Genomic DNA, 14,674 nt, shown 5'->3' on the forward strand with positions numbered 1-14,674 from the left:
CGCAGAATCCCCACGTAGCGTAAGCCATCACGGCACAGATTATATATGTATAATGCATATGTTCCTTGACTGCACTTAAATGTAGAGTATATGTAGAATATACTTATATATTATATATATAATATATTATATTATGTATTATTATTCTTGTCTATTTTGAGCGAACTGTGGTGCTGAATTTCCCCCAGGGATCAATAAAGTACTTTCCATTCTTTTCTAGCCTTTGATTGTCATGTAACTCTCTGGACTCCACGAGTCTGCTGTTACCGTAATTACCAGAATTACCGCACCTTTGCTTTTCCTTTTAGCTTATAAATTGGGCTTAATGAAATCAATATGATTTTAATCTAAATCATGCAAATAACAGCCCATGGGCAGCTATTTGGACATAGGCGGTTATTAGGAAGAGGCGGTTAATTCACAAAATGGGGTCAGACCCCAAGCGGCTATTAGGACATGGGCGGTTATTTGGTAATATACGGTATATATTTATTTATTTGTTTATTTATTTATTTATTCAAATGATGCAACTTTTAAAGTTGGAAAGTTGGACTATTTGCGCTAAACCGGGGGTGTCAAACTCATTTTAGCTCAGGGGCCGCGTGGAGGAAAATCTGTGCCGGACTATATATATATATATATATATATATATATATATATATATATATATATATATATATATATATATATATATATATATACTGTATAGATATAGATATAGATGTGGCAATCCCAGCTGACGCCAACATCAGGAAGAAGGAACACGAGAAACTTGAGAAGTACCAAGGGTTGAAAGAGCAGCTGGAACATCAAGGCTAGTGTGGTCCCCTTGGTAGTGGGGGCGCTTGGGGGCAGTAACCCCCAAAATGGGAAAGTGGCTCCAACAAATCCCAGCAACAAACATCTGAAGCCTCAGTCCAGAAGAGCGCAGTCCTAGGAACAACCAAGATACTGCGCAGAACCCTCAAACTCTCAGGCCTCTGGTAGAGGACCAGAGTCAAAAAGTTTGGGGCCCCCTGATCCAAACTTCACCGCTGCCGGCATATTAGACTAGGCTTCATCCTTTTGATCACAGTTATCCATTCTTGGACAGACTCATCACTTTCTGTAACTTCTTCAAGTCGAACACTGACTTCAGATGAGCCACCCCTTCTGCATTAACAGCGCTGATCATCCCTTAGTTTTTGGTGGATATTATTCAGCTTATCTTCCAGAAAGCCAGTGTGGCTTGTTGGGTCGTAGAAGTGTTCCTTTACAACACAGAGTACAAATAAAACGCAAATAAAACAGTGATCTAATGAGGTACTATCAGAATCAATCGACGTAATGTGTGTTTCACACTCTTAACAACATTCCCTTACATATCCTTCTTTTTCGTCCTCCATCTTGATGTTAAGTGATGGGAAAAGTGTCACAATTGTTCTGGCGAGGAGTTTTTGTCCGCACTTACTGGATAACTGAGGAAAAACATAATGAAGAAGAAAAAGTACACATTAACATTGGGCATAACATTACACCTCCTGTAGTTCAAAATAAAAGTGACAAATGTCTACTTACAATCCCTTTTTTTCAACAAGGAAACTGACGGCAGTTGTTACCAGTACCCTTCCCCATTTTTCTGTAAGGGTCCCATTCTCCTCATAGAATGCAAACATCCTGGGATGTTTTTGTTGGAGGTGAGTCTTCACACTCTCAGGATCAAGATCACTGGCTGCTGTTGAAATCTGAAGGAACAGTCCGTATATTTGAACCAGTATACTGCTGTAGAGATATTACCACTTCATCTAAGCACTGGGATAATAATACTTCACATAAAAGGCACACCAGCTCGCTAAACGGAATATTATGTTTAGTGACCTTCCTTAAATAACAGACATGAAGAAATGAACAAACATACCCGCTGGACTTCCATTTCCTGTGTGGTGACAGCAGTGGCACTGACATCACAAACATCTGATTGAATGGACTTAAATAGAATTTGGAATGTATCCATGTTTTCAACATCGCAGTTCACATCAGTGTCAATGTATTCATTAAAATCTGAGCAGAACTTCAGAATTCTGATCATTTCTGCTTTGCACGACAGTGCAGATGTGCACGCCTCTGTAATGTCCTTGACATTACCAAGAGTGTAAGTCTCCTTCAACATTTCTCTGCCATCCAGGAGGACTGTTGTGAGAGATCTGGGAGAAGCCATTCTTTTACATGTGTATAAACCAAAATGTACATAGAATTAACACAAATTCAATAGAATAGAATAGAAAGTACTTTATTGATCCCTGGGGGAAAATCAGCACCACAGTTCGCTCACAATAGACAATAATAATAATATAATATATATTATGCCATTTGCGTACTGGCGAGCGATCTCTGAATCCGGGAACATATCCTTCACGGATTTGTTGAAGACATCCGCAAATGAGAACGGGATGTTGCTTCCAGCTATCAGCATAGCATACTTGCCAACCCTCCCGTTTTTAGCGGGAGAATCCCGGTATTCAGCGCCTCTCCCGACAACCTCCCGGCAGAGATTTTCTCCCGACAAACTCCCGGTATTCAGCCGGAGCTGGAGGCCACGCCCCCTCCAGCTCAATGCGGACCTGAGACTGAGTGGGGACAGCCTGTTCTCACGTCCGCTTTCCCACAATATAAACAGCTTGCCTGCCCAATGACGTCATAACATCTAGGGCTTTTAGAGAGTAGAGTGCACAACTGCGCAGTTTTCGGCCACCGTGTTCAATGGAGAAGTCTGTTTAACTTAACCTGTTTAACTTCTCCGTTCATGATGAGTATATACTCATCATGAACGGAGAAGTTAAACAGGACAATACTGCCATTTAAATGGATAGCCACCGGAACACTGATTTTCAAGTATTTCTTTTATGTAAATAAAATAAATATATATATATATATATATATATATATATATATATATATATATATATATATATATATATATATATACATATATATATATATATATATATATATATATATATATATATATATATATATATATATATATATATATGTATATATATATATATATATATATATATATATATATATATATATATATATATATATATATATATATATATATATATAGCTCAAATTCACTGAAAGTCAAGTATTTCATACATATATATATATATATATAAATATATATATATATATATATATATATATATATATATATATATATATATATATATATATATATATATATATATATATATATGAAATACTCGAGTTGGTGAATTCTAGCTGTAAAGTGGCCCCTGTAAACATGACTTTGTTCATTTCGACCCCTCACTTAAATCGTCACAAACTGCATCATAAAGGCTTTTTACATTTAGTATATTTTGCATTCTATTTTAGTTACTTTATTGAGTTCACAACACCCTGGTGCTGTTTTGTACTGTTTCTGTACTTGTTTTGATTATTATTATTTATTGATTGTATTTGCATATTATAAATAAAGTTTTTAAAAAAAAAAGATAGCTAAATACACAACTACCATCAGAGACCCATTTAAAAAATTACTTGATATGATGTTTTTATTAGCTTTGTGTTGTATTTATTTAATTTGTATGTACATATTTTGAAAAAACGACAAAAAAACATGGTTATTGATAGTTTTTTTTTTTAGAATTTTTTGTATCATATTGTTATTGAAATAAAGTTGAAGAAAAAATAAACAAAAAAATAAAATACAATTGAATGAGGAGAAAATGTGTCCAAACTTTTGGCCTGTACCGTATATATTTGTTAAAGTAACTTTGGTCTGAAACTGGCTCCTGTAAACATGACTTTGTTCATTTCGACCCCTCACTTAAATCATCACAAACTGCATCATAAAGGCTTTTTTACATTTTTACATTTTGTTACATATATATATTTTGCATTCTATTTTAGTTACTTTATTGAGTTTACAACCACCTGGCGCAGTTTTTGTACTGTTTCTGTACTTGTTTTGAATATTATTATTTCTTGATTGTATGTAAATGTTGCATATTATAAATAAAGGTTTAAAAAAAAATAAGATAGCTAAATACACAACTATCATCAGAGACAAATTAAAAAAATAACATGTGCTATGATGTTTTTATTAGCTGTGTGTTGTATTTACTTAATTAGTATGTAACATTTTGAAAAAATTACAAAAAATATGGTTATTTGTCAGGTTTTTTTAAAATAATTTTTTGCATCATATTGTTCCTGTAAATAAGTTGAAGAAAAAAATAAAATACAATTGAATGAGGAGAAGGTGTGTCCAAACTTTTGGCCTGTGCCATATATATTTGTTAAACTAACTTTAGTCTGAAACTGGCCCCTTTTGTACAGTTTTTGTACTATTTCTGTACTTGTTTTGATTATTATTATTTCTTGATTGTATGTATATGTTGCATATTACAAAGAAATGTTTTTTTTTTAAATAGCTAAATAAACCATCAGAGACAAATTAAAAAAGTAACTTGTGATATGATGTTTTTATTAGTTTTGTGTTGTATTTACTTAATTTGTATGTACATATTTTGAAAAAATTACGAAGACATGCTTATTTGAGTTGTTTTTTTGTTTTTTTTTAGAATTTTTTGTATAATATTGTTATTGAAATAAAGTTGAAGAAAAAATAAACAAAAAAATTAAATACAATTGAATGAGGAGAAAATGTGTCCAAACTTAAAGGCTTTTTTACATTTTTACATTTTGTTAAATATATACATTTTGCATTTTATTTCAGTTACTTTGTTGAGTTTACAACCCCCTGGTGCTGTTTTGTACTTTTTTTGTACTGTTTCTGTACTTGTTTTGATTATTATTATTTCTTGATTGTATATAAATGTTGCATATTATAAATAAAGGTTTAAAAAAAAAATAAGATAGCTAAAACACAACCACCATCAGAGACACATTTTAAAAAAAATACTTGATATGATGTTTTTATTAGTTTTGTGTTGTATTTACTTAATGTGTATGTACATATTTTGAAAAAATGACAAAAGACATGCTTATTTGTATTTATTTATTTTTTAGAATTTTTTGTATCATATAATTATTGAATTAAAGTTGAAGAAAAAATAAACAAAAAAGTAAAATACAATTGAATGAGGAGAAGGTGTGTCCCAAACTTTTGGCCTGTACCGTATATATTTGTTAAAGTAACTTTGGTCTGAAACTGGCCCCTGTAAACATGACTTTGTTCATTTCGACCCCTCGCTTAAATCATCACAAACTGCATCATAAAAGCTTTTTACATTTTCCATCCATCCATCCATTTTCTACCGCTTGTCCCTTTCGGGGTTGCGGGGGGTGCTGGAGCCTATCTCAGCTGCATTCGGGCAGAAGGCGGCGTACACTTTGGACAAGTCGCCACCTCATTACAGGGCATTTTGTTACATACCGGTATGTATATGTTGCATTCTATTTTAGTTACTTTATTGAGTGTACAACCCACTGGCGCTGTTTTGTACTGTTTTTGTACTTGTTTCTGTACTTTATTATAAATAAAGTTTTTTTTTTTTTTTTTAAAGATAGCTAAATACACAACCACCATCAGAGACACATTTAAAAAAAATACTTGATATGTTTTTATTAGTTTTGTGTTGTATTTACTTAATTTGTGTGTACATATTTTGGAAAAAATTACAAAAACATGGTTATTTGCGGGGTTTTTTTTTTTTTTTTTTTTTTAGAGTTTTTTGTATCATATAGTTATTGAAATAAAGTTGAAGAAAAAATAAACAAAAAAATAAAATACAATTGAATGAGGAGAAAGTGTGTTTGTCTGTTTTTGTACTTGTTTTGATTATGATTATTTCTTCATTGAATGTTGCATATTATAAATAATTTTTTTTTGTTTTTTTTAAAGACAACTAAATACACAACTACCATCAGAGACACATTTAAAAAAAAATACTTGATATGATGTTTTTATTAGTTTTTGTGTTGTATTTACTTAATTTGTATGTACACATTTTGAAAAAATGACAAAAAAAACATGGTTATTTGTGGGTTTTGGTTTTGTTTGTTTTTTTTAGAAATTTTTGTATCATATTGTTACTGAAATAAAGTTGAAGAAAAAAATAAACAAAAAAATAAAATACAATTGAATGAGGAGAAAGTGTGTTTGTCTGTTTTTGTAATTGTTTTGATTATGATTATTTCTTGATTGAATGTTGCATATTATAAATTTAAAGAAATTGTTTTTTAAAGACAACTAAATACACAACTACCATCAGAGACACATTAAAAAAAAATACTTGATATATTTTTATTAGATTTGTGTTGTATTTACTTAATTTGTATGTATATATTTTGAAAAAATTACAAAAAAAACATGGTTATTTGTGGGTTTTGGTTTTGTTTGTTTTTTAGACATTTTTGTATCATATTGTTACTGAAATAAAGTTGAAGAAAAAAATAAACAAAAAAATAAAATACAATTGAATAAGGAGAAAGTGTGTCCCAAACTTTTGGCCTGTACCGTATATATTTGTTAAACTAACTTTGGTCTGAAACTGGCCCCTGTAAACATGACTTTGTTCATTTCGAGCCCTCAAAAGGGACAAGCGGTAGAAAATGGATGGATGGATGGACTTAAATCAGGAGTGTCAAACGTACGGCCCGAGGGCCGGATCAGGCCCGCGGACAGGTTTTATCGGCCCGCGGGATGAGTTTGCCAAGTATAAAATGTAACCTGAAATGTTTTAATGAAAGAAACAGCTGTTCTAAATGTGTCCACTGGATGTCACAATAGCAATTCTTTGTATCTTTGTAGATGATGCTACATATGTACAAAATAAACCACATGATGTTAGTACATCAGTCGAGGAAAATGATCAAACTACATAAATAACATGCTTTAATTTGATTTTGATATTATTTTTTTATCTTGATAGATTGAAAATCAACACCAGTGAGTTGACTGATGAACATTATCACATAATTTATTCAGAAAATATAAATAACGACAAATAAAGATAGAATACTATTAACCACAACATGTAAGTGCAAAAAAAAAACAACAACATTATGATTTGTACATTTTCAGAATGTACTTGTTCTATTTTCAAACAAATAAAACAACCTGAAGTTGTCTTTATTTTTATAGTGCGGTGGGTTAGCGCACATTTTTAGGCGTACCGTTACGGAGCGGATAAAAGCGCCAATTTTTTTACAGGCCTTCTTTATGACCTACTGAAGGATTTTAGAAGGGTACTCAAACTTAAATATTGAAAATACCCATATAGTGCACAAAATTGTTTAAAAAATGTTATTCCGGAGTCATAAAAGGTATATTGCTGATAAATTGTTGTTTTTTTCCACTTAGGAAGGTAAATTTGCTTTTAATTGGGTCCAGTGATGGATAAACATTCAAAATGATGTCTAAAATGCATTACCAAGGCACCTGGTACAGGTACATCCTCCATAAAGTCCTGTACAGTATAGGCGGAATTAAGAAAAAAGCTGAAAAAATGTCATGTTCTGCATGTAGTGTGGGTAAAGACATTCTCTCATACCATGCTCATCCTGGAGGACACAGGGAAGAGACAATATCAGGAGTTTGTCAAGAAGGTGCTTGATGAACGCACACAATCTATCCATGATCCGATTAAAAGGAATTCCTTGGCAGTCTTCAGGCAACCTAGACGCAAGACAATGTCTAAAGATGGGAAAAAGATTAAAGTGCTTCAGAACAACGTGGCACTCTTTGGCCAGCTATATGTAGCTATGCAGAGCCGTGAGAGTAATTTGGATGAATTCTTTACACATGAGGTGCAGTCCTTCGCTCCATCTCTCTCAGACTTTGGAAAACTTCATCTGACAGGCACCAAATCAGACCTGCTACAATGTCTTGAGCAGCCAGCACAATCAGAGCCACCCTCAACCTATGACTTCAAAGTCCTAGATGGGGCAGTAATTGTCCACTGCCTGCCCACTATTAGAGTGAGCACGTTTGATGCTTATGCAAATGAGGTTTTCATCCCCTACCTGCAGAAGCAGCTGCAGGATGCAAAACGATTGGATGTTGTATGGGACACGTACATCCCTGACAGCTTGAAGGAGTCCACCCGAGAAAAAAGAGGACGTGGTGTTCGCAGGAAAGTGTCAGGCCCGACAAAGTTGCCAGGCAACTGGATGGACTTTCTTCGCGACCCAATCAACAAGAAGGAGTTGTTTGATTTCTTGACATCCAAGATCCAAGAGTTCAGCTGGCCACCAACCAAAGCTGTGTATGTCACATCGGGGCAAGCAGTGTCAGGACAAGCTTTTGGTTCCACTAGCATGATGGACTGTTGCAACCATGAGGAGGCAGACACAAGGATAGTGGTCCATCTACAATGCGCATTGAAGGAGGGAGCAAAGACAGTTCTTGTGCGAACTGTGGACACTGATGTCATCGTGATCCTTGCTGGTTTATTTTATGATTTGGTGGTGCTTCAACCATTGACTGACATCTGGGTGGCTTTTGGCATGGGAAAAAGGTTCAGATATTACCACATAAACCACATCTGCAAAAGCCTGGGGGAACCCAAATCACAAGGTCTGCTTATGTTCCACGCATATTCAGGTTGTGACACAACATCTGCATTTAACGGAAAAGGCAAGAAGTCAGCTTGGAGGGCCTGGCAAGCCTATGATGCTGCTACAGAAACATTTATGTATCTGGCAAAGCATCCATTCCAGGAACTAAAAGTTGACTCTGAGCATTTCCAGACACTTGAGAGGCTGACTGTGATCCTGTACAACAGATCCAGTCCTTTGAACTCCATCAGTCAAACAAGGAAGGAACTCTTCTGTCAAGACAGTCGGCCGATGGAGAGATTACCTCCCACGCAGGATGCCCTACTCCAGCATGTAAAACGGGCTGTGTTTCAGGCAGGAATCTGGGCAACCAGCACAGACACACAGCAAGTGATTCCTTCTCCAAAGGACTTTGGATGGACCAAGGACGAAACAGGGTCATGGGTTCCAGTTTGGATAACCATTCCCGAGGTCTCCATTGCCTGCAGAGAGCTGATAAAATGCTCATGTAAAGGTGACTGTTCCAGCTGTAAATGCAGCAATGCTAATATTGACTGTTCTCCACTTTGCAAATGCAACTGCTGCAAATAGACACCAGGTACAGTTATGCACACCAATACACCAAGTTTCCACATTATGATGCATGTCAATTTGTTTAAATTGTGACAACAATTGTTTTCTTGCCTGTTTCACGTGCAGATTACTTCATAGTGTAGTAAGAAGAGTCATCCAGGCCATTGGTCCTCAGCCCCCATGCTGATCATGTGCACCAGCTGACTTGCCCCTTTAATTTATTTTTGGCCTCAATCAGAGTTCTAACATTATAATTGCATTAAAGGTTTTATGGATAATACTTCATGTGCTGGGTCTTGAATCATCATCTGAAAATGATACTTTTTGCTATTTCCGTCCATAATGAGGCCTTATTTGAAAGCCAAATGGTTCATAATGGAATCAAATATTGGCATTCTGGCTGTTCTGGGATGTGAAGACACTACCTGTAGACACCCTGTGCAAGTATGATGTAAAAACTAGCAGCAGGAGGACACATGACAAGAATTAGTCCTTTTTTAGTATAGGCGTTTTTTGCAGTTATTGATCAAAATAACTTATGTGCACTATAAAGGTATTTTCAATATTTAAGTTTGAGTACCCTTCTAAAATCCTTCAGTAGGTCATAAAGAAGGCCCATAAAAAATTTGGCGCTTTTATCCGCTCCGTAACGGTAATGTCACTAAGCCACCAGACTATAAGTCATTGTGCCGTGATTTTACCAGTTCGGCCCATTTGGGAGTAGATTTTTCTCCATGTGGCCCCCCCTCTAAAATGAGTTTGACACCCCTGACTTATTAAATCATCACAAACTGCATCATAAAGGCTTTTTTTTTTTTTGGTAGAAGCTTATGATGTGTTCTATGGGCTGGGCACCAACAAACGATTTGGGTCATTTTAAGCCTTTCTGCTCACATGGAACACAAACAAATGCATGATTTCTGGCAGCTCTGTTGCAGAAATATCCGCTTTTATCACAGCTTGTAGGGAATTGTGACGGGAGGACGCATCTTTGTGCGAGGACGACCACGCCCCTAGTTTGGAGCCTCTTACATCCGGGCACTTCGCTCCGTTGACAACCCTGTGAAGATGGCGACCGCTGGGAGGAGTGCATTATTATCCTCCACCTTAACTGGATCGAAGGGCGCACTGGAGAGCTGCAACCCGGAGGAGGATGACGGCCAGAACTTGTGGTGGGTGTGAGCTTTCTTAACGTCGAGGTTAAGGGCGGGGGGGCTGAATTGTTAGGAGGAGGTGGTTGCTTTTGACAGCTAGCCGCTTAGCTTAGCATCAGCACCTTCGCTAATCATCATTGAATCAACAATAAGCTTCTTCTCTCCGCAGGTCGACTATCTTGAGCGAGGTGTCGACACATTCAAGATCGAAGCTTCCATCCGGGAAAAATGTCCTGGTTATGGGTGGGTATATATATATTTATATATACGTGTAACCTAATAGCTAGCTATAATGCTTAGTTGTGTTGATTAGCAGCACAGGTGCAGTGTTGTTGTCAAGTCATGGTAGCATACAGCGTGCTAGTCATGGTAGCATACAGCCTGCTAGTCATGGTAGCATACAGCGTGCTAGTCATGGCAGCATGCAAGTCATGGTAGCATGCTGGTGGCTGCAGGAGAGGCATGATGCTGAGGAGAGGAGGCCAATCATCAGTAGGGATGACACTCTAAACCGGTTTTCCCGGTTGTTCGATAAGAAAAGAACCAAGTCCTCGGACTCGAATCCCTTTTTGAGAACCGGTACCCGTTATCGAGACCACTATAGTAAAGAAAAAGAGTTGGTTCTTTATTCGAATCCCTCGGAACGAATCCCATCCCGACCAGAAATGCCCCTTGAGACGTCACAAGAATTTACGTCACGTAGCTCAGTCATTAGGCGCAGATAGGGAAAGCAGGAAAAACAATGGAATAATAAAGTTCAAAACAAAAGGTATAATCCAATGAATAACTTTACTGAGAGATTTGAGCAGGGTACAAACACATGACGAACACTTTTACGACCAACCGGAAACATAGCAACCAGGCTAGCAACGCACCTCCTTTACGGCAACTGTCGCAACGTTCTTAAAGCAACCGCAGCACATACATATATGACATCTCCCTTTTTTAACTTTTGTTTTTATTTCCTTGTAAACAAAACAAAATCACACTGTATATGTGTTGTCTGTCTAATTATAAATAATGCAGACGAGGCGTGTTGGCTGAGTTCTTGACGTTTACTTTCACGGGTGACGACATGCAACAACACTTTTCGGGGCTACCGCGCATGCTCGTCACTCCCGTTGCATGCTGGGTAGTGTAGTTGTTATATTCCCTAGCTCATAACATCACATCTTTCCCCCTATAAAGAAAGATTTTAACTCAATAAAGTGTATTTCTTTTTTTAGCTTTAACTTTTAAATTTTTAGCATTGTAACCACATTTGCAAACAACTTTTCTCTTCATAGAATTTTCTTTCAATAAAAGAAATAAAGTGCAAAAATGTCAAAGCATCATAACAAACAGTTATGTCAAATAGCAGCAGAATTGCACTTTTTGGAGAGCTGTATTATTTCCAGTTTTGTGCCCAAGGGACTGATTTTATTTAACACTGTAGTATTATTTATACACCTATAGTGATCACAGAGACAGGTTGTTTTTGTGTTACTGTATATATTTGTTTTTCTGAAAAATCCCACTTAATATACTTTGGGTAACAACAGTCAATATTTATTTTTTTTATTTTATTTTTTAGGGGGGTAACAGTCAATATTTATTTATTTATTAGATTTTATTTTTTTCTTCTTTAATAAAAGTGAGCTTTTGTTAAACCAAATATTGTGTGTTTTTTTCCATATACAACAACCTATCTGGACTCGATAAGAGAATCGATAAGGAATCGGTTCGATAAGAGGATTCGATAATAGGCTCGAACTCGATCATTTCTTATCAAACATCATCCCTAATCATCAGTCCGCACAAATGATGCCGTACTAGGGCTGGGTTCATCCTTTGCCTGCGACCCGTTCCTGCTAATCAGCCAGTGTGTCGACAAGCCCCCGTGGTATGTCCGCTCGGGTTTTCATCACAACTGCACGGAGTCTTGTGTGGCTGAAGCACCATTGATCCATCCCTGACAGCACAACAATAACATGTCACGTCCAGTACGAGCGGCAGGCAGGGAAGCTAAAGGATTTAGAGGAAACAAAACCCGATTGTGATTTTCTCTCCAAAATCGCGATCCAGCCATCCATTTTCCTCCGCTTATCCGAAGTCGGGTCGCGGGGGAAGCAGCCTAAGCAGAGAAGCACAGACTTCACTCTCGTCGGCCACTTCATCCAGCTCCTCCCGGGGGATCCCGAGGCCTTCCCAGGCCAGCCGGGAGACATAGTCTTCCCAATGTGTCCTGGGTAGGGTTGCAAAGGGGTGGAAAGTAGGGCAGGGCGATATATGGAATACACTCGATATATCGCGGGTTTGTCTCTGTGCGATATAGAAAATGACTGTATCGTGATATTCGAGTATACGTTCTCAGTAGGGGTGTGGGGAAAAATCGAATCGCGATTCTCACATTGTGCGATTCAGAATCGATTCTCATTTTTAAAAAATATTATTTATTATTTTTTATTATTTTTATTTTTATTTTTTTTAATTAATCAATCCAACAAAACATCCATCCATCCATCCATCCATTTTCTACCGCTTATTCCCTTTGGGGTCGCGGGGGGGCGCTGGAGCCTATCTCAGCTACAATCGGGCGGAAGGCGGGGTACACCCTGGACAAGTCGCCACCTCAACGCAGTCCAACAAAACAATACACAGCAATACCATAACAATGCAATCCAATTCCAAAACCACACCCGACCCAGCAACACTCAGAACTGCAATAAACAGAGCAATTGAGAGGAGACACAAACACGACACAGAACAAACCAAAAGTAGTGAAACAAAAATGAATATTATCAACAACAGTATCAATATTAGTTACAATTTCAACATAGCAGTGATTAAAAATCCCTCATTGACATTATCATTAGACATTTATAAAAATTTAAAAAAAGAACAATAATGTCACAGTGGTTTACACTTGCATCGCATCTCATAAGCTTGACAACACACTGTGTCCAATATTTTCACAAAGATAAAATAAGTCATATTTTTGGTTCATTTAATAGTTAAAACAAATTCACATTATTGCAATCAGTTGATAAAACATTGTCCTTTACAATTATAAAAGCTTTTTACAAAAATCTACTACTCTGCTTGCATGTCAGCAGACTGGGGTAGATCCTGCTGAAATCCTATGTATTGAATGAATAGAGAATCCTTTTAAATTGGGAAAAAAATCGTTTTTGAATCAACAATCATGTTGACTTGAAAAAAAATTGATTTTGAATCGCATCGTGACCCCAAGAATCGATATTGAATCGAATCGTGGGACACCCAAAGATTCACAGCCCTAGTTCTCAGGCAGTTGCTTTTAGCTGCAGGCGTTTCTCACTCTTTATTGTCCCTCCTTCTCACAGAGACATAAAACAAGCGCACCTTACATACACTACCGTTCAAAAGTTTGGGGTCACCCAAACAGTTTTGTGGAATAGCCTCCATTTCTAAGAACAAGAATAGACTGTCGAGTTTCAGATGAAAGTTCTCTTTTTCTGGCCATTTTGAGCGTTTAATTGACCCCACAAATGTGATGCTCCAGAAACTCAATCTGCTCAAAAGAAGGTCAGTTTTGTAGCTTCTGTAACGAGCTAAACTGTTTTCAGATGTGTGAACATGATTGCACAAGGGTTTTCTAATCATCAATTAGCCTTCTGAGCCAATGAGCAAACACATTGTACCATTAGAACACTGGAGTGATAGTTGCTGGAAATGGGCCTCTATACACCTATGTAGATATTGCACCAAAAACCAGACATTTGCAGCTAGAATAGTCATTTACCAATTTAGCAATGTATAGAGTGTATTTCTTTAAAGTTAAGACTAGTTTAAAGTTATCTTCATTGAAAAGTACAGTGCTTTTCCTTAAAAAATAAGGACATTTCAATGTGACCCCAAACTTTTGAACGGTAGTGTACGTCACATACTGTCGCGTGTGCAACGTCATACGCGCTCGCGGAGCAGAGCGGTAGCGACATGGGTAACGTTAGCTGTGATGCTAGCGGAGAGGTGCGAGTGGTAATACGGGAGAAAGAAGGTGCGAATCTGGTAACAAATGAAGGAAGAATTAATTCCCAAGAAAAACAGCAGGGGGTCCATCGTCTGGCGGTGGTTTGGCTTCAATGCCCAAGCAACAATTTCCACATCAACACTGTATGAAAAAAATAGTCCACGACATAAGGAGATAACGTCCGCAGGAAGCTACCACATGGCGAAGGACATACACTATTTGATTTGCTATTATGCAGCTCATTTTTATTTGACACTTATTGAAATATCTTGTGACATCATGCAAAAAAAGTGCACTTTATATGTTTTAAACTATTGTAGTGGCGTTCTGTACAAAAAGTGCACTTTAATTTAGTGTTGTTTTGATATGTCATCTTAGTGACATCATGCACAAAATAGTTTCCACTCAAGCTAGCTAGCTTGAG

General features: G+C 36.8%; 2 protein-coding genes across 2 annotated transcripts in view; both read left to right on the top strand.

Annotated features, from left to right (window-relative positions):
* The first annotated feature begins 8,257 nt into the window (after positions 1 to 8,257).
* On the top strand, positions 8,258 to 9,753 carry LOC133635607 (uncharacterized). The gene is made up of 2 exons (XM_062028834.1): positions 8,258 to 9,130; positions 9,232 to 9,753. Exon 1 carries the CDS (start codon positions 8,293 to 8,295, stop codon positions 9,121 to 9,123), a length of 831 nt encoding a protein of 276 aa, XP_061884818.1. The 5' UTR covers positions 8,258 to 8,292; the 3' UTR covers positions 9,124 to 9,130; positions 9,232 to 9,753.
* Positions 9,754 to 9,939: 186 nt separating this feature from the next.
* LOC133635976 (cytoplasmic dynein 1 light intermediate chain 1-like) overlaps positions 9,940 to 14,674 on the top strand; it is a 35,715-nt gene continuing 30,980 nt past the window's right edge. Inside the window, exons 1-2 of the mRNA XM_062029515.1 lie at positions 9,940 to 10,277; positions 10,429 to 10,502. Coding sequence (XP_061885499.1) covers positions 10,174 to 10,277; positions 10,429 to 10,502 — 178 coding nt within the window. The 5' untranslated portion in view covers positions 9,940 to 10,173. The remainder of the gene's footprint in view (positions 10,278 to 10,428; positions 10,503 to 14,674) is intronic.

This window comes from Entelurus aequoreus, linkage group LG20, assembly GCF_033978785.1.
Source record: "Entelurus aequoreus isolate RoL-2023_Sb linkage group LG20, RoL_Eaeq_v1.1, whole genome shotgun sequence".
Taxonomy (NCBI): Eukaryota; Metazoa; Chordata; class Actinopteri; order Syngnathiformes; family Syngnathidae; genus Entelurus; species Entelurus aequoreus.

Bases quoted from the DNA above. Each gene is read 5' to 3' on its own strand.
- LOC133635607 (XM_062028834.1), top strand. From the start codon at position 8,293: ATGATGGACTGTTGCAACCATGAGGAGGCAGACACAAGGATAGTGGTC.